General features: G+C 40.2%; 1 protein-coding gene across 1 annotated transcript in view; it reads left to right on the top strand.

The window, feature by feature from the left end:
• The window catches only part of ttn.2 (titin, tandem duplicate 2), a 308,270-nt gene that overhangs the window by 259,715 nt on the left and 24,394 nt on the right, over window positions 1–24,161 (top strand). Inside the window, exons 225-237 of the mRNA XM_048599205.1 lie at window positions 1,206–1,793; window positions 1,884–1,988; window positions 2,074–2,271; window positions 2,366–2,662; window positions 2,760–3,347; window positions 3,448–3,750; window positions 3,871–20,976; window positions 21,493–21,789; window positions 21,941–22,528; window positions 22,640–22,942; window positions 23,048–23,344; window positions 23,443–23,730; window positions 23,820–24,119. Of these exons, the coding sequence (XP_048455162.1) occupies window positions 1,206–1,793; window positions 1,884–1,988; window positions 2,074–2,271; window positions 2,366–2,662; window positions 2,760–3,347; window positions 3,448–3,750; window positions 3,871–20,976; window positions 21,493–21,789; window positions 21,941–22,528; window positions 22,640–22,942; window positions 23,048–23,344; window positions 23,443–23,730; window positions 23,820–24,119 (21,258 nt within the window). The remainder of the gene's footprint in view (window positions 1–1,205; window positions 1,794–1,883; window positions 1,989–2,073; window positions 2,272–2,365; window positions 2,663–2,759; window positions 3,348–3,447; window positions 3,751–3,870; window positions 20,977–21,492; window positions 21,790–21,940; window positions 22,529–22,639; window positions 22,943–23,047; window positions 23,345–23,442; window positions 23,731–23,819; window positions 24,120–24,161) is intronic.

The raw sequence follows: 24,161 nt of genomic DNA on the forward strand, positions 1-24,161 counted from the left end.
TTCCTGCTCCTCTGATGCTGCTTGGCCTGCTGTGTTCATCCAGCTCTACACCTTGTTATCTCTCCTTAAACTGTTCGTTTATTTTGCTTCTGATTTCCTCAGAGAAGTGTCTAGAAACACAATTTATGGATTTCCAAAACGCATCAAAATAAGGTTCTGTGTAAGGTTTTTTAGCAAAATGAACCTTTGTATGTCGCAGCTTGAAAGACAGTCAAATTGAGGGCCTAAATTTTATTAGCTCCCAGAAGGTAGGTTAGAAGGCAGCAACCTGCTAAAGGTGTGGAGAGTTGGATCAGAACAGATTCACAATGCATTCCCACAGTCCCAACACTTTACCAACAATGCTGGCAGCAAAATTCAGGCTGAAACATTTGAAATGACAAAAGAAAAATACTGCCGATGCTTGAGATCTGATATTAGAATAGAATGTTCTGGAGAAATTCATCAGAACTGGCAGCAGCTGTGTAGAGAGAAATAGTTAGCATTTTGTGTCCAAAATGAGTCTCCTTCACAAAGTTTCTCCAGTTTAAAATGATAAACTGATTCAGTGGATTAAGATAACTATTTTTCTTACGGAGTAATCAGAACAAGGGGTCACACTCTTAAAATCTTAAAATTAATGTTAGGCCATTGCTGAGTTTTGCATAATTGGTAGAGGAAATATAGAATTGTTTCCACCCTAAAAGGCTGTAAATTCTAGGACAATTGGAATTTCCAAAACAGATCAGAGCTTGTTAATAGGTAAGAAGAGAAGGATTTTGGTTCAAAGTTGTGTTGAGAGAGCTGAGGTGCATACCAGCCAAGATCTAATTAAATGGTACAATACAATCAAGAGGCTGAATGACATGGCCCTGCTTCTCTTATGGGGTGCAGTATGACTTGTAATTCCACCTTCAATTATAGGATTCCACATCTTAATGAATTACATTTGTCTCATGTTATTAATATTTTCATAAGTCAAATGCATAATTTGTGCAGGGAATTAAACCATGATTATTATAATAAGCTCTTTGAAATTTCTTAGCCACAATATGTCACTTATGGTAAATTGTTTTAAGTTAAACCTTAAATTATACTGGATAGTTTCTTAAGGTTTTACCTATAATAGAAAACTGCATTTAAAAACCTAAGAATAGTTTCAAAGCATTCTTACCAAAACTGAAATCTGAACTCATTAAACTAAATCACTCTCTTTGAATTAACAGTACCACCAAATATTGATTTACGAGACATCCCTGACCTAACATACATTGCCAAGGAGGGAAGTAATTTCCATATAAAGATCCCTATCAGTGGCAAACCTGCACCAACCGTAACATGGAAGAAAGGTGAAGATTTACTTCAGGAAAGTGGAAGAATAAATGTAGAATCTACAGCAATTAATACAACACTCGCAGTGCGTGATTGTCAAAAGAGCGATGCTGGAAAATACACAATCAATTTGAAGAATGTTGCTGGCACTAAAGAAGCTGCAATATTCATGAAAGTAGTTGGAAAGCCTGGAATACCAACTGCACCTTTCCGTTTTGATGAAATTACGGCAGAGGCGATTACATTAATCTGGGCGCCCCCTAAGGATGATGGCGGTGCCGAAATTACAAACTATGTTTTGGAAAAGCACGATAATGTCACCAATAAATGGGTGACTTGTGCCTCTGCTGTACAAAAAACATCATTCAGAATTACAAGGCTTCATGAAGGAAATGAGTATGTGTTTAGAGTAAGTGCAGAGAATAAATATGGAGTGGGAGAAGGTCTGAAATCTGACCCTGTCATTGCCAGGCATCCATTTGGTAAGCAGCTTCACATTTTATCTCTAAACTTTAATTGCAATGCTGCACTCACTTTTAGACTAATTGATGTCTGTCTTTCTCTCTTCCAAGATGTGCCTGATGCTCCTTTGCCTCCAGAAATAGTTGCAGTCAGGCACGATTCAGTCTCCCTGACTTGGAAGGATCCAAAGAAAACTGGTGGCTCCCCAATCACAGGTACATAGTTTGATTTCTCCCTTTCAGCCAGCAGTTACATTTATATAATTACACAATATTTATTTCAAACCACTTATTGCACCAGGTTATCATGTTGAATACAAAGAAAGAAACAGCCTCCTTTGGAAGAGAGCCAATAAGACTACACTAAAAATGAGGGATTTCAGAGTGCCGGGTTTGACTGAAGGACTTGAATATGAGTTTAGAGTCATGGCAATTAACTTGGCTGGTGTAGGCAAACCAAGTGGACCATCACATCCTGTTACCACGTTAGACCCAATTGGTAAGTAAAATCCTTGGTGCCATTTTTCACTGCCTTTTATTGCATCTTATAAATGATGCAACCAGTGGCTGACAGTAGATTGTTCACTTTCCAGATCCTCCTGGAAAACCTGAAGTCATTAATGTTACCCGGACAAGTGTGACTCTAATCTGGACTGAACCAAAGTATGACGGTGGTCACAAACTAATTGGCTACATTGTTGAGAAACGTGACCTACCTTCCAAGACATGGATGAAAGCAAATCATATTAACGTTCAGGAGTGTGCCTTTACTGTTACTGATCTTACTGAGGGCTGTAAATATGAATTCCGTATAAGGGCAAAGAATGCAGCAGGAGCAATTAGTCCACCATCTGAAACTACTGGAACTATTATCTGTCAGGATGAGTATAGTAAGTAATTTTCTTTTTTTTTAACCACCTGATTAAAAACAAAACTGAAAAATTAACATTCATAGTGCTAATTAACTTATCTGTTTTATATCCACAGTGGCACCAACAATTGTAATTGATCCTACTGTAAAAGAAGGCTTAACAGTTAAGGCTGGTGATACCATTGTAATTACTGCAACTAGCATTCTTGGCAAACCTCCACCAACATCAGTTTGGTCTAAGGGTGGTAAAGACTTCAAGGTGTCTGAAATAGTTCAAATTGAAAAAACTCCAACTTCCTCAACACTGCACGTTAAATATGCCACTAGAAAAGATTCTGGAGAATATACTATTACCGCCAGTAATCCATTTGGCACCAAAGAAGAACATGTACATGTGAAAGTGCTGGATGTTCCTGGTCCCCCGGGACCTATTGAAATAAGCAATGTTTCATCTGAGAAGGCTACACTAAGTTGGTTACCTCCAGCTGAAGATGGAGGTTCTCCGGTCAAATCTTATACAATTGAAAAGAGAGAAACTAGTCGTCTTCTCTGGACTTTAGTTGCTGAAGATGTTCCAAGTTGCAGATATATTGCAAGCAAACTTATACAGGGAAATGAATATATCTTCCGTGTCTGTGCTGTAAATCAATATGGAATCGGTGATCCAGTACAGTCAGAACCAGTTAAAATGGTGGACAGTTTTGGTAACTACTTCCATTTTTTTAAAAAAATACTGGGCATTATGTGACTTCTGACCTTGTCTTATTAGAAATATAAACTTCATTTGTGATATTTCTCTCTTAGGTCCCCCTGGCGCACCTTCAAAGCCTGAGGTCACCAATGTCACCAAAAATACCGTTACTGTTGGGTGGAAGAGACCAGTTGATGATGGCGGTAGTGAAATAACAGGATACGTTGTAGAACGTAAAGAAAGGAAAGGTCTCAGGTGGATTAGAGCAACAAAGAAACTGATATCTGATCTCCGACACAAAGTGACAGGACTGAATGAAGAAACTGAGTATGAATTCCGTGTCAGTGCGGAAAATAAGGCAGGCATTGGACCTCCAAGTGAGCCATCACAACCAGTATTAACAAAGGATGTAGCATGTAAGTATTAGCACTTTTCTCATATTTGTTACATGTGAATTGTTCTTTGAAAATAGAAATCCTTGACATCAAAATACTTAACACTAATGTCATTACACTGTTTTCTTTCAATTTATACAGATGTACCTGGACCACCTTCTAACCCAAGAGTGGTTGACACAACAAAAACTACAGCCAGTTTGACTTGGGGGAAACCCCACTATGATGGTGGCCTTGACATTATTGGCTATATAGTTGAACATAAGAAAGAAGGCGATGATAACTGGATAAAAGACACAACAGGCACTGCACTCAGAATAACTGAATTTGTTGTTGCTAACCTTCAGTCAGGAGAAAAATACAACTTCAGAATTAGTGCCGTCAATGCAGAGGGCGTTGGTGAGCCTGCACAAGTAGAAGGTCTTATTGAAATTAAGGAACGTGAAGTTGCCCCTGATTTTGAGTTGGATGCTGAACTGAGGAGAACTCTTGTTGTCAGAGCTGGAGTCACCATTCGCATCTTTGTACCAATTAAGGGCCGTCCAACTCCTGATGTTACATGGCTAAAAGGAGACATCCCAGTTAAAGGCCGAGCAACTGTAGAAACCACAGATTCTTACACGTTTTTGCTCATCCCAGACTGCACACGATATGATGCTGGAAAGTACACAATGTGTCTTGAAAATATTGCTGGTAAAAAGAGTGGTTTTGTAAATGTGAGGGTTTTAGATTCACCAGGACCACCCATCAATCTCAAAGCCAGAGAAGTAACAAAAGACAGTGTTACCATACAATGGGATATTCCAATGATTGATGGCGGCTCACGGATAACCAATTACATTGTAGAGAAACGAGAATCAACCCGGAAGGCATACTCTACTGTCACAACCAATTGTCAGAAGTGTTCACTCAGAGTTGTCAATTTGTCAGAAGGAAGTGAGTATTACTTCAGAGTAATGGCCGAGAATGAATATGGCATAGGTGAACCAGCTGAGACTTCAGATCCTATAAGAGCATCTGAAGCCCCTTCACCTCCCGAATGCCTACACATTATGGATATCACAAAGCATACTGTTAGTCTGTCTTGGCCAAAACCAGAACATGATGGTGGTAGCAAGATTACAGGATATGTACTTGAGGCACAGAAGAAAGATTCCGAAAAATGGATGGCTTTGGCAACTGTAAAGACACTAGATTATGTTGCAAAGAATCTTAGTGAAAACGAAGAATACACATTCCGAGTGATGGCAGTCAATGCTGTTGGAAGGAGTGATCCACGAGAAAGCAGACCAGTTCTTGTGAAAGAACAAACTATGCTTCCAGAATTTGATCTGCGTGGCATATACCAGAAGCTTGTGATTGCAAAGGCAGGTGATAATATCAAAGTTGACATTCCTGTCCTTGGTCAACCCAAACCAACAGTCACTTGGGAGAAGGACGACCAGCCTTTGAAGCAAACACAGAGAATAAATGTGGAGAGTACAGCAAATTCAACTATACTCAACATCAATGAATGCACACGAAATGACAGTGGCAAGTTCACACTGACTGCTAAAAATATACTTGGTGAAGTAAGTGACATCATCACTGTTCAAGTTCATGACATTCCAGGACCCCCAAAAGGACCAATTAAATTTGATGAAATTTCATCTGATTACATATTGCTGTCATGGGAGCCTCCTGAAAATGATGGTGGAGTGCCAATAAGCAATTACATCGTAGAAATGCGTGAGACCGACAGCACTTCATGGGTAGAGCTAGCAGCTACTGTAATACGTACAATGTTTAAAGCACCTCACCTTACAACTGGAACTGAATATCAGTTCCGAATTAAAGCTCAGAACAGATATGGTGTCGGTCCTGCAATTTCTTCAGAGGCTGTTGTCGCAGCATACCCATTTAAGGTGCCAGGACCTCCCGGAACTCCTCAAGTTATTGCTGTTAGTAAGGATTCAATGACAATCACCTGGAATGACCCTGTTACCGATGGTGGAAGTCGAATTTTTGGATACCATGTTGAAAGAAAGGAAAGAAATAGTATACTTTGGCAAACTGTAAGTAAGTCATTGGTTGTAGGCACCACATTTAAATCAACTGGACTTACTGATGGTATTGCATATGAATTCCGTGTAATAGCAGAAAACCTGGCTGGCAAAGGTAAACCAAGTAAACCCTCGGAACCAGTGTATGCATTGGACCCCATTGATCCTCCTGGTAAACCAGTTCCACTTAACATTACAAGAAATTCTGTGACACTCACCTGGACAAAACCAGAATTTGATGGAGGCTTCAAAATAACTGGTTACACAGTGGAAAAGAGAGATCTACCTAGTGGCCGCTGGCTTAAGGCAAACTTTAGTAATGTCCTGGAGACTGTCTTTACTGTCAGTGGTCTTAATGAAGGTGACAAGTATGAGTTCCGTGTATTAGCTCGTAATGCTGCTGGTTCAATAAGCAAACCATCTGAACCTACCGATGCAATCATATGCAGAGATGACATTGAAGAACCCAGAATAATGGTTGATGCTAAATTCAAGAGTCTTATACTATTGAAAGCAGGTGAAATGTTCAAACTCGAAGCAGACGTCAGAGGACAACCACCACCAACCATGGTCTGGACAAAAGATGGAAATGAACTTGAAGAAACTGGAAAAGTGGAAGTAAAGATGTCAGATTTCTCTACTGTTCTTACTCACAAAGACAGCGTAAGAAGAGATGGTGGTGCTTATATGCTTACTGCAAGCAATTCTGGAGGAACAGCGAAGCATGTTTTTAATGTCAAGATTTTGGATAGACCTGGACCTCCTGAAGCACCTATCATAATTTCAGATGTCACAGCAGAAAAATGTGTGATATCATGGTTGCCGCCAGCAGATGACGGTGGTGCAAAGATTGAGCACTACGTCGTTGAAAAACGTGAAACCAGTAGACTTGCATGGACTAATGTGGCTACAGATGTTCAACTAACCAAATTAAAGATAACCAAACTTCTGCAAGGGAATGAATATATTTTCCGTGTTATGGCAGTAAATAAATATGGGGTTGGAGAACCATTAGAATCTGAACCTGTTGTTGCTGCCAATCCATTTGTCCCACCTAGCCCGCCAAAGAATCCCACGGTTACAGCTATTACAAAGGATTCAATGGTGGTTTGTTGGGAGCATCCTGATTCTGATGGTGGAAGTGAAATAACTAACTACATTATTGAGAGGCGTGACAAGACAGGAATGCGCTGGATTAAATGCACCAAAAGAACAGTCACTGATCTACGATACAAAGTTGGAAAGCTTACAGAAGGCCATGAATATGAATACAGAATCATGGCTGAAAATGCTGCTGGTGTAAGTCAACCCAGTTCTTCCAGCCCATATTATAAAGCAATGGACGCTGTGTTCAAACCTGGACCACCAGGTAACCCTAGAGTCCTAGATACTAGCAGATCTTCAATCACTATAGCATGGAATAAACCCATTTATGATGGCGGCTCAGAAATTACAGGTTACATGGTTGAAACAAGTCTCCCTGAAGAGGATGAATGGACAGTTGTAACACCACCGAGTGGACTCCAGGCCACATCTTTCACAATCACTAATTTGAAAGAAAACCAAGAGTACAAAGTTCGCATATATGCTATGAACTCTGAAGGTATTGGAGAACCTGCACAAATTCCTGGAACAGCTAAAGCTGAAGAAAGGCTATTGCCTCCTGAAATTGAGCTTGATGCAGACTTGCGTAAAGTGATATCTATAAGAGCTTGTTGCACTTTGAGATTATTTGTCACAATTAGAGGAAGACCGACACCTGAAATTAAATGGGCAAGGGAAGACGGGGAACCCCTGGATAGAGCTTCAATTGAAAATACAAGCTCATACTCTCTCCTTATCATTCAAAATGTGAATAGATTTGACAGTGGCAAGTATATCTTAACAGTTGAAAACAGTGGTGGCAGCAAATCTGCTTTTGTCAACGTTAGAGTTCTGGATACCCCAGGAGCACCACAGAATCTTAAAGTTAAGGAAGTTTCTAAAGAGTCAGTTACAATCACTTGGGAACCCCCACTCATTGATGGTGGCTCCAAGATTAATAATTACATTGTGGAGAAAAGAGAATCAACAAGAAAAGCATACTCTACAGTGATTGCCAACTGTCATAAAACAACCTGGAAGGTAGACCACTTGCAAGAAGGTTGCAACTATTACTTCCGCGTCCTAGCTGAAAATGAATATGGAATAGGTCTTCCTGTTGAGACACCTGATGCAATTAAAGTATCAGAAAGGCCACTACCACCAGGCAAAGTGACTCTTGTCGATGTGACAAGAAACAGTGCAGTTTTGTCATGGGAGAAACCAGAGCATGACGGAGGCAGTAGAATTTTAGGATACATAGTAGAAATGCAAAGTAAAGGCAGTGATAAGTGGACAACATGTGCTTCAGTGAAAATAACTGAAGCCACCATCACAGGATTGACACAAGGTGAAGAGTATATATTCCGAGTATCAGCACAAAATGAGAAAGGTGTCAGTGATCCCCGACAGCTAGGAGTCCCTGTCATTGCAAAGGATCTGGTGATTGCTCCTGTTCTGAAGCTTCTATTTACCACATTCAGTGTCCTAGCAGGAGAAGACTTAAAAGTCGATGTGCCATTTATTGCACGCCCGAAACCAACTGTATCTTGGCTGAAAGATAATCAGCCATTAAAACAAACAACAAGGATAAATGCTGAGACCAAAGATAATAGAGCAGTTCTGATGATCAAGGAGGCCTGTCGTGAAGATGTGGGTCAGTACAACATAAAACTTACAAATACAGCCGGGGAAGCATCTGAAAATCTTAGCATTGTTGTTTTAGACAAGCCTGGGCCTCCAACTGGACCAGTTAAAATTGATGACGTTACTGCAGACAGCATTATTATATCATGGAATCCACCAGAATATGATGGCGGTTGTCAAATCAACAATTATATGGTTGAGAAAAGAGATACTTCAACCACTGTCTGGCAGATTGTTTCTGCTACTGTTGCCCGAACAACAATTAAAGCTGCACGTTTAAAGACTGGTACTGAATATCAGTTCAGAATTGCAGCTGAGAATAGATATGGAAAGAGTAGTTACCTTACTTCTGAATCTGTTGTGGCACAATACCCTTACAAGACACCTGGCCCACCTGGTACTCCTTTCATAACAAATATTACAAAGGATAGCATGGTGGTGCAATGGAATGAACCAGTCAATGATGGTGGCAGCAGGGTTCTAGGTTACCATCTTGAACGCAAAGAAAGAAATAGCATTTTATGGATGAAATTGAACAAGACAATTATTTCCGATACAAAATTAAAGTCTACAAACCTTGAAGAAGGCATTGAATATGAATATAGAGTTTATGCTGAGAACATTGTTGGTATTGGCAAACCCAGCAAAGTGTCAGAATGCGTCGCCGCTAGAGATCCTTGTGATCCTCCAGGTCGCCCTGAAGCAATAATTGTCACTAGAAATTCCGTGACATTACAGTGGACCAAACCTGAATATGACGGAGGCAGCAAAATCACTGGCTACATTGTTGAAAAGAAGGAACTTCCTGATGGTCGTTGGATGAAAGCCAGCTTTATAAATGTCATTGATACTCAGTTTGCTGTAACTGGCTTAGTTGAAGACCAGAGATATGAGTTCAGGGTAATCGCTAGAAATGCAGCTGGTGTATCCAGTGAACCATCTGAATCCACTGGTCCAATTACTGTTAGAGATGAAGTAGAACCACCTCGAATTAGCATGGATCCACAATATAAGGAGGGTATTGTAGTACATGCAGCTGAAACGTTCAAAATTGAAGCTGATGTTTATGGAAAGCCAATACCTACAATCCAATGGATAAAAGGAGACCAAGAACTTGAAAACACAGCTAGGCTTGATATTAAAAGTACAGATTTTAATACAATTTTGACGGTCAAGGAAACTATTCGTATAGATAGTGGCCACTATACCCTGTTGGTAAAGAATGTAGCTGGTGAAAAGTCTGCTGTTGTTAATGTGAAGGTACTAGATAGACCAGGACCACCTGAGGGCCCAATTGTTATAACTGGAGTAACTGCTGAGAAATGCACATTGACCTGGAAGCCACCAAAACATGATGGTGGTAGTGATGTGTCACATTACATTGTTGAAAGGAGAGAAACTAGTCGTTTAGTCTGGACATTAGTTGATGCTAATGTCCAAACTCCAAGTTGCAAAGTTACCAAGCTTCTGGAAGGAAATGAATACATCTTCCGTGTTATGGGTGTAAACAAATATGGTGTAGGTGAGCCACTTGATTCAGATCCTGTAATAGCAAAGAATCCATTTGTACGCCCTGATCCACCAAAGACCCCTGAGGTTACTGCGATTACAAAGGACTCAATGGTAGTTGTATGGGGAAGACCTGCATCTGACGGTGGTAGTGAAATTCAGGGTTACATTTTGGAAAAACGTGACAAGGAAGGCATTAGATGGACAAGGTGTAACAAACGTCTGGTCAGTGAACTACGTTACAGGACAACTGGACTTATAGAAAACCATAATTATGAATTTAGGGTATCTGCTGAAAATGCTGCTGGTGTCAGTGAACCAAGTCCATGTTCCATTTTCTACAAGGCATCTGACCCTATCTACAAACCTGGACCACCCAACAATCCTAAAGTAACTGATTTTACAAGGTCTTCTGTCTTCCTTTCATGGGGTAAACCCATTTATGATGGAGGATGTGAAATTCAAGGATACCTTGTGGAGATGTGTGATGTAAGCACCGATGAATGGATAATGTGCACAGCAGCAAGTGGCATTAAGGAGACCCACTTTGAAGTGGCTAAATTGCAGGAAAAGCATGAATACAAGTTCCGTGTCTGTGCTATCAATAAAGCTGGAGTTGGCGAACATGCTGACTTTCCTGGTACTGTCCTTTTGGAAGATAAGTTAGAAGCTCCAGACCTTGACCTTGATGCTGATTTGAGGAAGGTTATTAACGTCAGAGCAAGTTGTTCTTTGAGATTATTTGTTCCTATCAGAGGGCGCCCTGCTCCAGAAGTGAAATGGACCAAGGCAGATGGTGAAATAAGAGACACTGCACAGATTGAAATTTCTGAAAGTTACACATTGCTTGTAATTGACAATGTTAACAGATATGACTCTGGCAAATACATATTAACTCTGGAAAATAGTAGCGGAACAAAATCTGCATTCGTTACTGTGAGAGTCCTTGATTCACCAGGCCCACCAGTTAATCTCAAAGTAAGGGATATAACTAAAGATAGTGTCACCCTGTCATGGGAGTATCCTCTCTTGGATGGAGGTGCTAAAATTAAGAACTTCATTGTAGAAAAACGTGAATCTACAAGGAAAGCCTACTCAGCTGTTATCACAAACTGCCACAAGACCACTTTTAAGATAAAACAACTCCAGGAAGGTTGCAATTATTATTTTAGAGTAACTGCTGAAAACGAGCATGGAATTGGAATACCTGCAGAAACTGCTGACCCAGTTAAAGTATCTGAGGTACCACAGCCTCCAGGAAAAATAACAGTGGTTGATGTGACAAGAAAGTCTGTGTCCCTTTCCTGGGAGAAACCAGAACATGATGGTGGTAGCAGAATTATCCAGTATATTGTAGAAATGCAGAGTAAAGGTAGTGAAAAATGGTTGGCATGTGCACATGTAAAAACACTTGAGGCAACAATCCAAAACCTAACACAAGGAGAAGAGTATCTGTTCAGAGTCATAGCAGTGAATGAAAAAGGCAAGAGTGACCCAAGAACCCTTGCAGTACCTGTGGTTGCTAAAGATCTTGTGATTGAACCAGATGTCAGACCAGCATTTAGTAGTTACAGTGTACAAGTAGGACAAGACTTAAAAATTGAGATCCCAATAGCTGGATGTCCTAAACCTACTATTACTTGGACAAAGGATGGTCAACCACTCAAGCAGACAACTCGAGTTAATGTGGTTGACTCTGACAATGCTACAGTTCTATCCATCAAGGAATCAATGAGAGATGATCATGGATTGTACGGTATCAATGTGGCTAATGCTGTCGGACAAAAGGCAGCAACTATTGAAATAATAACACTTGATAAGCCAGGTCCACCAAGTGGCCCTGTAAGGTTTGATGAAGTTAGTGCTGAAAGCATTACAATTTCATGGGATCCGCCAAGCTTTACTGGTGGCTGTCAAATAACTAATTATGTAGTTGAGAAGAGAGATACAACTACCGTAAACTGGGAGGTTGTTTCAGCTACAGTTGCAAGAACAAGTCTGAAGGTAACCAAACTTAAAACTGGAGCAGAATATCAATTTAGGATATTTGCTGAAAACCGGTATGGTAGAAGTTTTGGTTTGGATTCTCAGGCAATTATAGCACAGTATCCATTTAAAGAGCCTGGCCCACCAGGTACACCGTTTGTAGCAGCTGTTACTAAAGACAGCATGGAAGTGCAGTGGCATGAACCAATCAATGATGGAGGTAGTAAAATCTTAGGGTATCATCTTGAGCGCAAAGAAAGAAACAGCATTCTTTGGACAAAAATCAACAGAACCATTATACCAGACACAAGGTTTAAAACATCAGGACTCGAAGAAGGCATTGAATATGAATTCAGAGTGTATGCTGAAAATATTGTTGGTATTGGAAAGCCCAGCAAGGTGTCTGAATGCTACTTTGCACGAGATCCGTGTGATCCTCCAGGTTGTCCAGAAGCCATCATTGTAACCAGGAATTCAATAACACTTCAGTGGACAAAGCCTGCGTATGATGGTGGCAGTGTCATAACTGGATATATAGTGGAGAAGCGTGATTTACCTGACGGTCGCTGGATGAAAGCAAGCTTTACAAATGTCATTGAGACTCAATTTACTGTAACTGGCCTCACTGAAGCTGATAGGTATGACTTCAGGGTTATTGCTAAGAATGCCACAGGAACAATTAGCAAACCATCTGACAGCACTGGACCAATTGTTGCAAAAGATGAAGTTGAACCACCCAGATTAGCTATGGATCCAAAATACAGAGAAACAATAGTGGTGAACGCGGGTGATACATTCAAGTTGGATGCTGATGTTCATGGCAAACCGCAACCCATTATCCAGTGGTTCAAAGGTGACAAAGAAGTTGAAGAATCAGCAAGGCTTGAGATTAAAAATACAGATTTCAAAGCTTTACTTCTTGTTAAGGATGCAATTAGAGTAGATGGTGGGCAATACATTCTTCAGGCTTCTAACGTGGCAGGTATAAAATCTGCTCCTATCAATGTAAAAGTTTTGGACAGATCAGGACCTCCTTTAGGCCCAATCCGAGTTACAGGTGTCACTGCTGAGAAGTGTTCATTATCTTGGAGCCCACCAGAACATGATGGTGGAAGTGCGATCTTACACTATATTATTGAGAAAAGAGAAACTAGTCGCCTTGCTTGGACTGTTGTGGCATCAGAAGTTCAAGCTACTATGCTCAAAGTTACCAAACTTTTAGAAGGTAATGAATATATCTTCCGTATAATGGCTGTCAATAAATTCGGTGTTGGGGAACCCTTGGAGTCTGCACCCGTGTTAATGAAGAGTCCATTTACACCTCCTGGTCCACCAAAATCTTTAGAAATAGCCAATGTTGCAAAAGACTCGATGACTGTTTGCTGGACTAGACCAGATAGTGATGGCGGTAGTGAAATTACAGGTTACATTATAGAGAAGAGGGACAGGACTGGCATCAGATGGACCAAGTGCAACAAGCATAGAATAACAGATTTTCGCTTTAGAGTCACAGGACTCACAGAAGACCATGAATATGAATTTAGGGTATCAGCTGAAAATATTGCTGGAATTGGTGAACCAAGTCAGCCAACAAATTTCTACAAAGCATGTGATCCTGTTTATAAACCTGGGCCACCAGCAAATCCACACATTGTAGACACTACAAAAAGTTCTGTCGTGCTAGTTTGGGGAAAACCAATTTATGATGGTGGCAGTGACATTCAAGGATATATAGTAGAAATACGTAAAGCAGATGAGGAAGACTGGACAGTGTGCACACCACAAACTGGTATCCAGGGCACCCGCTTTGAAATTGGGAAACTTACTGAACATCAGGAATATAACATTCGTGTATGTGCCATCAACAAGGTTGGAGTTGGTGAACCAGCATCAGTAGCTGGTGCAGTTAAACCAGAAGATAAACTTGAAACACCTGAAATTGAACTTTCAGCCGATTTAAGAAAAGGAATCACAGTTAGAGCTGGGGGTACTGCCAGAATCTTCACACCATTTAAAGGGAGACCAACCCCCGAGATCACTTGGTCAAAGGATGAAGGAGAACTAACTGAAAAGTGTCAAGTAGAAAAGAGTTTAAGTTTTACTCAACTAACAATAGACAACTGTGACAGAAATGATGCTGGAAAATATATTCTGACTTTGGTGAACAGCAGTGGTACGAAGTCTGCGTTTGTTACAGTAAAAGTTCTTGACACTCCTGGAGCTCCACAAAATTTGACTGTGAAGGATGTAAAGAAAGAATCAGTTATACTACAGTGGGAGCCACCCCTTATTGATGGAGGTGCAAAAATTAAAAACTATGTTGTCGATAAGCGTGAATCAACCAGAAAAGCTTATGCTAATATAACTGCTAAATGTAACAAGTGCAGCTTCAAAGTTGAGAATCTCACTGAGGGAGCAATTTATTACTTCCGTGTGATGGCAGAGAATGAGTATGGTATTGGTATACCCGTCGAGACAACGGATGCTGTAAAGGCTTCGGAGCCACCTTTACCACCAGGAAAAATCACCCTTGTCGATGTCACCCAAAAGAGTGTGTCTCTAACCTGGGAGAAACCGGAACATGATGGAGGTAGCAGAATTATGGGATACTTAGTAGAAATGCAACCAAAAGGATCTGAACATTGGGGTGTTATTACCCAATCCAAAACATGTGATGCAGTAATTTCTGGTCTCAGTTCAGGACAGGAATATCTCTTCCGTGTGATTGCTTTCAATGAGAAAGGAAAAAGTGATCCTAGAGCCTTGGCTGTACCAGTGATAGCTAAAGATCAAAGTATTGCACCTGCTTTCAAACTCATGTTCAATACATATAGTGTCCAAGCTAGGGAGAGTCTTAAAGTTGAAGTTCCATTTATTGGTTGTCCAAAACCTAAGATTATATGGATGAAAGATGGTCAGACACTAAAACAGACAACAAGAATTAATGTGGAGGAAGCAGCCACAGCAACAATCATTCATATTAAAGAAAGTCATAGAGATGACCATGGGAAGTATTCTGTAAGTGCTACAAACAGTGCTGGGAAGGTAACAGAAGAGATAGGCATCATTGTGCTTGATAAGCCAGGTCCTCCAGTTGGACCAGTCCACTTTGATGAAGTTAGTGCTAATTTTGTTGTAATGTCATGGAATCCACCAGAATATACTGGAGGCTGTCAAATTAACAACTATATTGTTGAAAAACGAGACACAACTACTACTGATTGGCAGCTGGTGTCTGCAACTGTGGCAAGGACCACTATTAAGGTTACGAAACTGAACACAGGATCCGAATATCAGTTCAAAATCTTTGCTGAAAATAGATATGGGAAGAGTACATCTTTAGATTCTTCAGCAGTCATTGCACAGTACCCATACAAACACCCTGGTCCACCAGGCACTCCATTTGTGACAGCTGCTACAAAGGATTCCATGTGTGTGCAATGGAATGAGCCAGTGATTGATGGTGGAAGTAGAATTTTGGGTTACCATCTTGAACGCAAAGAAAGGAATAGCATTTTGTGGACTAAACTGAACAAAACAATAATTCAAGATACCCAGTACAAATGTAATAACCTGGAAGAAGGTATTGAGTACGAGTTCAGAGTTTATGCAGAGAATATTGTTGGCATTGGTAAGCCTAGCAAGGTTTCTGAATGTTATGTAGCCCGTGATCCTTGTGATCCTCCTGGCCGTCCTGAAGCTGTTGTCATCACAAGAAATTATGTTACTCTACAATGGAAAAAGCCTCAGTATGACGGTGGTAGCAAAATTACAGGATACATGATAGAAAAGAAAGAACTTCCTGAAGGTCGCTGGATGAAAGCTAGTTTTACTAACATAATCGACACTGAATTTACTGCTACTGGATTAACTGAAGATGCAAGATATGAATTTAGAGTAATTGCAAGAAATGCAGCTGGTACTTTCAGTGAACCATCTGAAAGCACTGGACCAATTACAGCAAGAGATGAAATTGAAGGTCCAACAGCTTCCATGGACCCTAAATACAAAGATGTAATTGTTGTTAATGCAGGAGACACCTTTATACTTGAGGCTGACATCCATGGTAAACCAGTACCTGATGTAACATGGATAAAAGATGGCAAAGATATTGAAGCAAATGTTGCCAGAATGGAAACTAAAACTACCATTCAGACAACCTGTCTGACTGTCAAGGATTGTATAAGAATGGATGGAGGACACTATATACTTAAGCTCAGTAATGTAGGTGGAACAAAATCTATTCCAATTACTGTCAAGGTCCTTGATAGGCCTGGCCCTCCTGATGGTGTTTTGACAGTTTCTGGTGTAACTGCAGAAAAGTGCTACTTGGCTTGGAATCCTCCTTCTCAGGATGGTGGTGCCAGTATTTCTCATTACATAATAGAAAAGAGAGAAACATCACGACTTTCATGGACACAGGTCGCATCTGATATACAAGCTATTAGTCACAAAGTAACCAAACTTCTTGCAGGTAATGAGTATATATTCCGTGTAATGGCAGTAAACAAATATGGAATTGGTGAACCAGTGGAATCTGACCCAGTTGTGGCTAAAAACCCATTCCATACACCAAGTGCACCAACAGTACCTGAGGTTACAGCTATTACTAAAGATTCCATGGTTGTGACATGGGGACACCCTGATGATGATGGTGGAACTGAGATTGAAGGTTACATACTGGAGAAACGTGACAAAGATGGAATCAGATGGACCAAGTGCAATAAAAAGAGGTTGACTGATTTAAGGTTTAGAGTTACCGGTTTAACAGAAGGTCATTTCTACGAATTCCGTGTATCCGCTGAAAATGCTGCTGGTGTAGGTGATCCAAGTCAATCATCCATTTTCTATAGAGCTTGTGATGTGGTATATGTTCCTGGGCCACCTAGCAATCCAAAGGTGGCAGACACAACAAGATCTACCATAGCACTTACCTGGGGCAAACCCATTTATGATGGTGGAGCTGAAATTAAGGGTTATGCAATAGAAGTGAAACAATCAAACACTGACAACTGGATCACATGCACGCCTCCAATGGGTGTGCAGGCAACACATTTCACAGTAGAAGACTTGAAGGAGAATACTGAGTATAACATTCGCATCTGTGCCATTAATTCAGAAGGTGTAGGAGAACCTGCCAATGTTTCTGAGACGGTAATTCCAGTTGATAAACTTGAGCCACCAGAAATTGAGCTAGATGCCAATCTCAGGAAGATTGTGTCTGTACGTGCTGGTGGTGCTTTGAGGCTATTTGTCCCTATTAAAGGCAGACCAGAGCCTGAAGTAAAATGGGAAAAAGCTGAAGGAGCATTAAGTGAGCAAGCCCAGATTGAAGTTACAAGCTCTTACACCATGCTGGTCATAGATAATGTCAACAGATTCCACAGTGGCAAGTATAATTTGACTTTGGAAAACATCGGTGGTACTAAATCTGCTTTTGTTAATGTCAGAGTACTTGATTCACCAAGTGCACCTTTGAACCTGCACATAAAAGAAGTGAAGAAAGATTCAGTGACCGTATCGTGGGAGCCACCTCTTATTGATGGTGGAGCCAAGGTCACTAATTACATTGTTGAAAAACGTGAGTCAACCAGGAAGGCTTATGCTGCTGTTACCAACAATTGTACTAAAAACACCTTCAAAATTGACTCACTTCAAGAAGGTGGTATATATTTCTTCCGTGTAATGGCAGTTAATGAGTTTGGAATTGGCTTGCCAGCAGAGACCGCTGAGCCCATTAAAGCATCTGAGATACCCTTACCTCCTGGCAAAGTGACAGTGGTAGATATAACACGCAATAGTGCAACACTTACCTGGGAGAAACCTGAACATGATGGAGGTAGCAAAATAACTTCCTACATTGTCCAAATGCAGACAAAAGGAAGTGAAAAATGGATTTCATGTGCCCAAGTCAAAACATTAGAAGCAACAGTAAAAGGACTAACTTCAGGTGAGGAATACACCTTTGGCATAATAGCTGTGAATGAGAAAGGAGAGAGCGACCTAAGACAGTTGGGAGTACCAGTGGTTGCAAAAGATATCGAAATTGAGCCATCTGCTGAGCTTCTTTTCAACAGCTTTAGTGTAAAGGCTGGTGATGACCTTAAGATTGACATACCATTTAGAGGAAGACCTTTACCAACTGTGACATGGAAGAAAAATGGTGAGCCTTTGAAACAGACAACACGAATAAGTGTTCAGACATCAAAAACATCAACAATTCTTACCATCAAGGAAGCAATAAAGGAAGATGTTGGAAAATATGAAGTAATATTTTCTAATAATGTGGGATCAAAAACTTTCTTAATTACTGTTATTGTTCTTGACAAACCTGGACCACCTAGTTCCATTCATATTGATGAAGTCAGTTCTGACTATATAACCCTATCTTGGAATGCACCAGAATACGATGGTGGCTGCCAAATTAACAATTACATTGTTGAAAAGAGAGATACCACTACAACTGTATGGGAAACTGTTTCTGCTACTGTAGCAAGAACATCAATTAAAGTCATAAACCTTACAGCAAAATGCGAATACCAGTTCCGTGTCTATGCGGAAAATCGATACGGCAAGAGCCTCTATGTTGAATCCCATGCTGTTGTTGCAGAGTATCCATTTAAGCCACCTGGTCCTCCTGCAACTCCTATTGTTGCCCATGCTACCAAAAGTTATATGATTGTAAAATGGAATGAACCAGTTGTTGATGGAGGTTCCAAGATTATTGGCTACCATCTTGAATGCAAAGAAAGAAGCAACATCTTGTGGACAAAGATGAATCGAAGTCCTATAGTTGACACAAAAATGAAAGTAACAGGCCTTGAAGAAGGTCTGATTTATGAATATCGTGTGTATGCTGAAAACATTGCTGGTATTGGTAGGCACAGTAAGGTTTCTGAGCCTGCTGCAGCAAGGGACCCATGTGATCCTCCTGGTCAACCTGAAGTAACATATATTACTAGAACCTCTGTTTCATTATCATGGACCAAGCCTGAATATGATGGTGGTGCTAAAGTAACTGGTTATATTATTGAATCTAGGGAACTACCCGATGGACGCTGGCTTAAGTGTAATTATACTAACGTCCAAGAAACGTATTTTGATGTTACTGGTCTTACTGAAGATCTGCGTTATGAGTTCCATATTATTGCAAAGAATGCTGCAGGGTTACTCAGTGAACCGTCTGAATCAACAGGACCTATTACTGTTAAGGATGATATGGAAGCCCCAAGAATTATGATGGATGCCAAATTTAGAGAGATTGTTGTTAAGGCAGGTGAGACTGTCAAAGTCAACGTAGATATTGCAGGCCGCCCTCTTCCAGTGATATCATGGACAAAAGATGGCAAAGAGCTTGAAGGACAAGCTAGAGTTGAAATCCAATCAACTGACAGTAGCACTGCAATTGTCATTAAAGACTGTGTTAGACGAGACTCAGGACAATATGTTATAACATTACAGAATGTTGCAGGAACAAGATCTCAAGCTATTAACTGCAAGGTACTTGACAGACCAGGCCCACCTGCTGGTCCTTTGGAAATAAGTGGCTGTACTGCAGAAAAGTGTTCATTGTCATGGGGGCTTCCTCAAGAGAATGGTGGAGCAGAAATTGATCACTATATTGTCGAAAAGCGTGAAACAAGTCGTCTTGCTTGGACTTGTGTAGCAGAAAACATACCAACAACATCTTGTAAAGTGACTAAACTCCTTAAAGGCAATGAGTATGTTTTCAGAGTAATGGGAGTGAACAAGTATGGAGTTGGTGAACCTTTAGAGAGTGAACCTGTAAAAGCAATTGATCCATTCACAATTCCTGGTGCACCAAAATCTATAGAAATAACCAATGTCACAAAGAATACCATGACTATCTGTTGGGAGAGACCTGACAGTGATGGTGGAAATCCAATTGCTGGATATATTATTGAGAAACGAGAAAAGAATGGTTTACGTTGGGTTCGAGTTACTAAGAAACCTGTGTATGATCTAAGAGTAAAAGCAACAGGACTCCGTGAAGGTGCTGATTATGAATATCGGGTACACGCAGAAAATGCTGCTGGTGTAGGTCCTCCAAGTGAACCATCAGCCTTGGTCCGTGCAGAAGATCCAGTTTTCAAACCTTCTCCACCATCTAAACCAAAAATTATTGATTCAGCAAAGACAAGTATTACTGTTAGCTGGACAAAGCCTCTGTTTGATGGTGGAGCACCAGTCACTGGATACAATGTAGAATATAAGAAGTCTGAAGACACTGAATGGACGACAGCAATTCAGAATTTGAGAGGCACAGAATACACGGTGCTCGGTCTTACGTCTGGAGCAGAGTATGTTTTCAGTGTACAATCAATTAACAAAGTTGGTGTTAGTGATCAAAGCGAAATATCTGACCCACAGTTTGCAAAAGAAAGAGAAGAGGAACCTGCATTTGAAATTGATAATGAAATGCGCAAAACTTTAATTGTTAAAGCTGGAAGTTCCTTTACACTACCTGTACCGTTTAGAGGAAAACCTGTGCCCAATGTTATGTGGAGCAAGCCAGATGTGGACCTCCGTGTAAGAGGATGTATTGATACTACTGATTCAAGTACCTCTCTAACAATTGAACAAGCAACAAGGAATGATGCTGGTAAATACACTGTAACATTGCAGAATGTTTTAGCTACTGCAACGCTCACACTAGCTGTCAAGGTTTTGGATTCACCTGGACCTCCTGGCCCTATTGTTGTAAAAGAAGTTACTAAGGACTCTGTAACACTGGCCTGGGATGTCCCAGAAAATGAAGGTGGTGCTCCAGTGAAGAATTATCATGTAGAGAAACATGAAGCTAGTAAGAAGGCATGGGTCACTGTAACGAGCAATTGTCAACGTCTTACCTACAAAGTTAACGACTTACAAGAAGGTGCCATTTACTATTTCCGTGTCCAAGGTGAAAATGAATTTGGTGTTGGTGTACCTGTTGAGAGCAAGGATGGTGTTAAAATAACAGGTAATTTATCCATTTCTTACAACTTCTTTGGCTTTTTCATGATTAGTTATTGAACTATAATACCCTGATGTTCGTCACATTGTTTCAGAATGAGCAACAAATCCTTTGCAATTTTTTTTTCCAATCAACCCATTTAGAGATGTTATTACATACCTCTGGAGCAGGTGGGACTTCAACCTGGGCCTCCTAGTCCAGGGGTAGCAACTCTACCACTGCAACACAAGAGGGGAAGCACTTATTTGGCTGACCAATTTTGATGCGCAATTTGGATTATAAGAACATCTAACACCAAAAAACAAGTATTCTGTTTTTCTGTTTGTGCTGTCAAATTGTTTCATGGTTTGAGAAAATTGCAAAGGAAATCAAAGAAACAACATATAAAATAAAAATTAGGAGAAAACATTTTGTGTAAAGTATGATGTTAACAAAGTTGTCAGTTGAGGCATTGCATGAAAACTTTGGGAAAATGCATCTGACCCTGACAGGCTAAAGAGTAACATTTTATTTTGTTTTCAGAAAAGCCAAGTATGCCTGAACGACTTGGAGTTACAAATGTCACCAAAAATAGTGTTTCACTTGCTTGGTTGAAACCAGAACACGATGGAGGGAGTAGGATCACAAACTATGTCATAGAAGCTCTCGAAAAAGATCAACAAAAGTGGGTTAGATGTGCCATTGTGAAGACCACACAACATGTTATACATGGTTTGAAAGAAAACGTTGACTACTACTTCAGAGTATCTGCTGAAAACCAAGCTGGTCTCAGTGATCCAAAGGAAATGCTTCTACCAGTAACAGTTAAAGAACAACTTGGTAATTTTTATTTATAATACAGTCATGTCATTCTGCAGTATGAACTGTTATAATTTATGTGATTACTGGAAATTTAAAACTGTATACCTTTCTTCATTTAATAGTATTTATAATTTATTCCATCAACTAAAATTGATATTTTTACTTTCAGAATCACCTGAAATCAACATGAAGAACTTTCCACGTAATACTGTATATGTTAGAGCTGGATCCAACCTGAAATTTGAAATCCCAATATCAGGAAAGCCACAACCAAAAGTATCTTGGTCCAAAGATGGCATAGCTGTGAAGTCAACCCTGAGATTCAATACTGAAATGATTGCTGAAAGCATGATTGTGAACCTGAAAGAAAGTGTTGCAAGTGATGCAGGTCGATATGACATTACTGCCGCCAACTCCAGTGGAACAACAAAATCCTTTGTGATTATTGTCGTGCTTGACAGACCTGGACCCCCAGTGGGCCCTGTAAATATTAGTGATGTTACTGAAAGTAGTGTAACGCTGAGATGGCAACCGCCAACTTATGATGGTGGCAGTCAGGTAACAAATTACATTGTCTTGAAAAGAGAAACAAGCACTGCTGCTTGGTCAGAAGTGTCTGCTACTGCAGTAAGAAGTATAATCAAAGTTATGAAGCTGACTACTGGAGAGGAATACCAATTCCGCATCAAAGCCGAGAACCGCTTTGGAATCAGTGACCATATTGACTCCAAATGTGTCGTAGTCAAATTGCCATACAGTAAGTAACTTGCTATGCAATAACATGAAATTGAACAGGCCAAAAAGGATCATGATTATTGTTCATTTTATCTATTAAAACAGTTAACTGTATATTAATTGTATTTTACAGCAACACCTGGACCTCCATCAACTCCTTGGGTAACTAATGTCACCAGAGAGAATATAACAGTGTGCTGGAATGAGCCAGTTTCTGATGGTGGCAACCAAGTGGTTGGTTATCATGTGGAAATGAAAGACAGAAACAGCATTTTATGGCAGAAAATTAACAAGACCATTGTCCGTTCAACACACTTCAAGGTCACAAATATCAGTGCTGGACTTATCTATGAATTCCGTATATATGCAGAAAATGCTGCAGGTGTTGGGAAAGTCAGTCATCCTTCTGATCAAGTTCTTGCAATTGATCCTTGTGGTATGAATTAACTTAAGTTGTCATTGATTTTGATCAAATATAGAATTGCTTTATTGCTAGACTGCTCTGATATTTGCATATATTAAGCACACTTTTCTTTCTCAGAAATTCCAACAAATCTACACGTAACAGATATTACAAAGACTTCTGTAAGCCTCAGTTGGAAAAAACCAGCTTATGATGGTGGAAGCAAGATCACTGGCTACATTGTTGAAAGACGTGATTTGCCAAATGGGCGATGGACAAAGGCCAGCTTTACAAATGTCATTGAGACTCAGTTTACTGTCTCAGGTTTGACCCAAGATGCCCAATATGAATTCCGCATATTTGCAAAAAATGCAATTGGTTCAATAAGTAATCCGTCAGAAATTGTTGGACCCGTAACGTGTCATGATACCTTTGGTAACTATTTCCTTCTGACAATAATACCTCTACATTTGAAGATTTTCATTTGTGGTCAGCATGTCTAATGATATCATTGTCAATCATTTGATTTGTAGGTGCACCTCAGGTTGACTTACCAATGGAGTATACAGATATAGTCAAAGTTAAGGCTGGTTCAGCTGTAAAGCTGAAAGTTGGAATCTCTGGCAAACCTCTGCCTTCCATTGACTGGTTTAAAAATAATAAAGAACTTGAGACCGGTTCTCAAGTCTTTTTGGAAAGCACAACTGACTCTACAGCAGTAATAATTAAGGATGCCACTCGGATCAACAGTGGAAGCTATGAAATCAAGCTTAAAAATGCCATGGGTGCGGCATCAGGAACAATCAGACTGCTAGTACTTGGTAAGTCGGTGGATTGTGATCAGTTGAAGGCTTTTGTTTCAGCTGGATGTTTTTTGCAAATTACTTGACGTATTTCTTCTGCTTTACAGACAAACCTGGACCCCCAATTGGCCCTATCCAATTCAAAACTGTTACAGCTGAGAAAATCACAATTATGTGGACTGCTCCAACAGACGATGGTGGTGCAATGGTCACCCACTATATTGTTGAAAAACGTGAGACAAGTCGCGTTGTATGGTCTATTATTTCAGAAACATTGGAACACAATATTATTTCAGTACGAAACATCATTAAAGGCAATGAATATGTCTTCCGTGTTCGGGCTGTCAACAAATATGGTGTTGGTGATCCACTGGAATCTGATCCTGTCATTGCCAAGAATGCATTTGGTAAGATAACAGCAATTTTTTTTTCCTTGGATGCTCTTAATT

This window comes from Rhincodon typus, chromosome 7 (genome assembly GCF_021869965.1).
Source record: "Rhincodon typus isolate 14 chromosome 7, sRhiTyp1.1, whole genome shotgun sequence".
NCBI lineage: Eukaryota > Metazoa > Chordata > Chondrichthyes > Orectolobiformes > Rhincodontidae > Rhincodon > Rhincodon typus.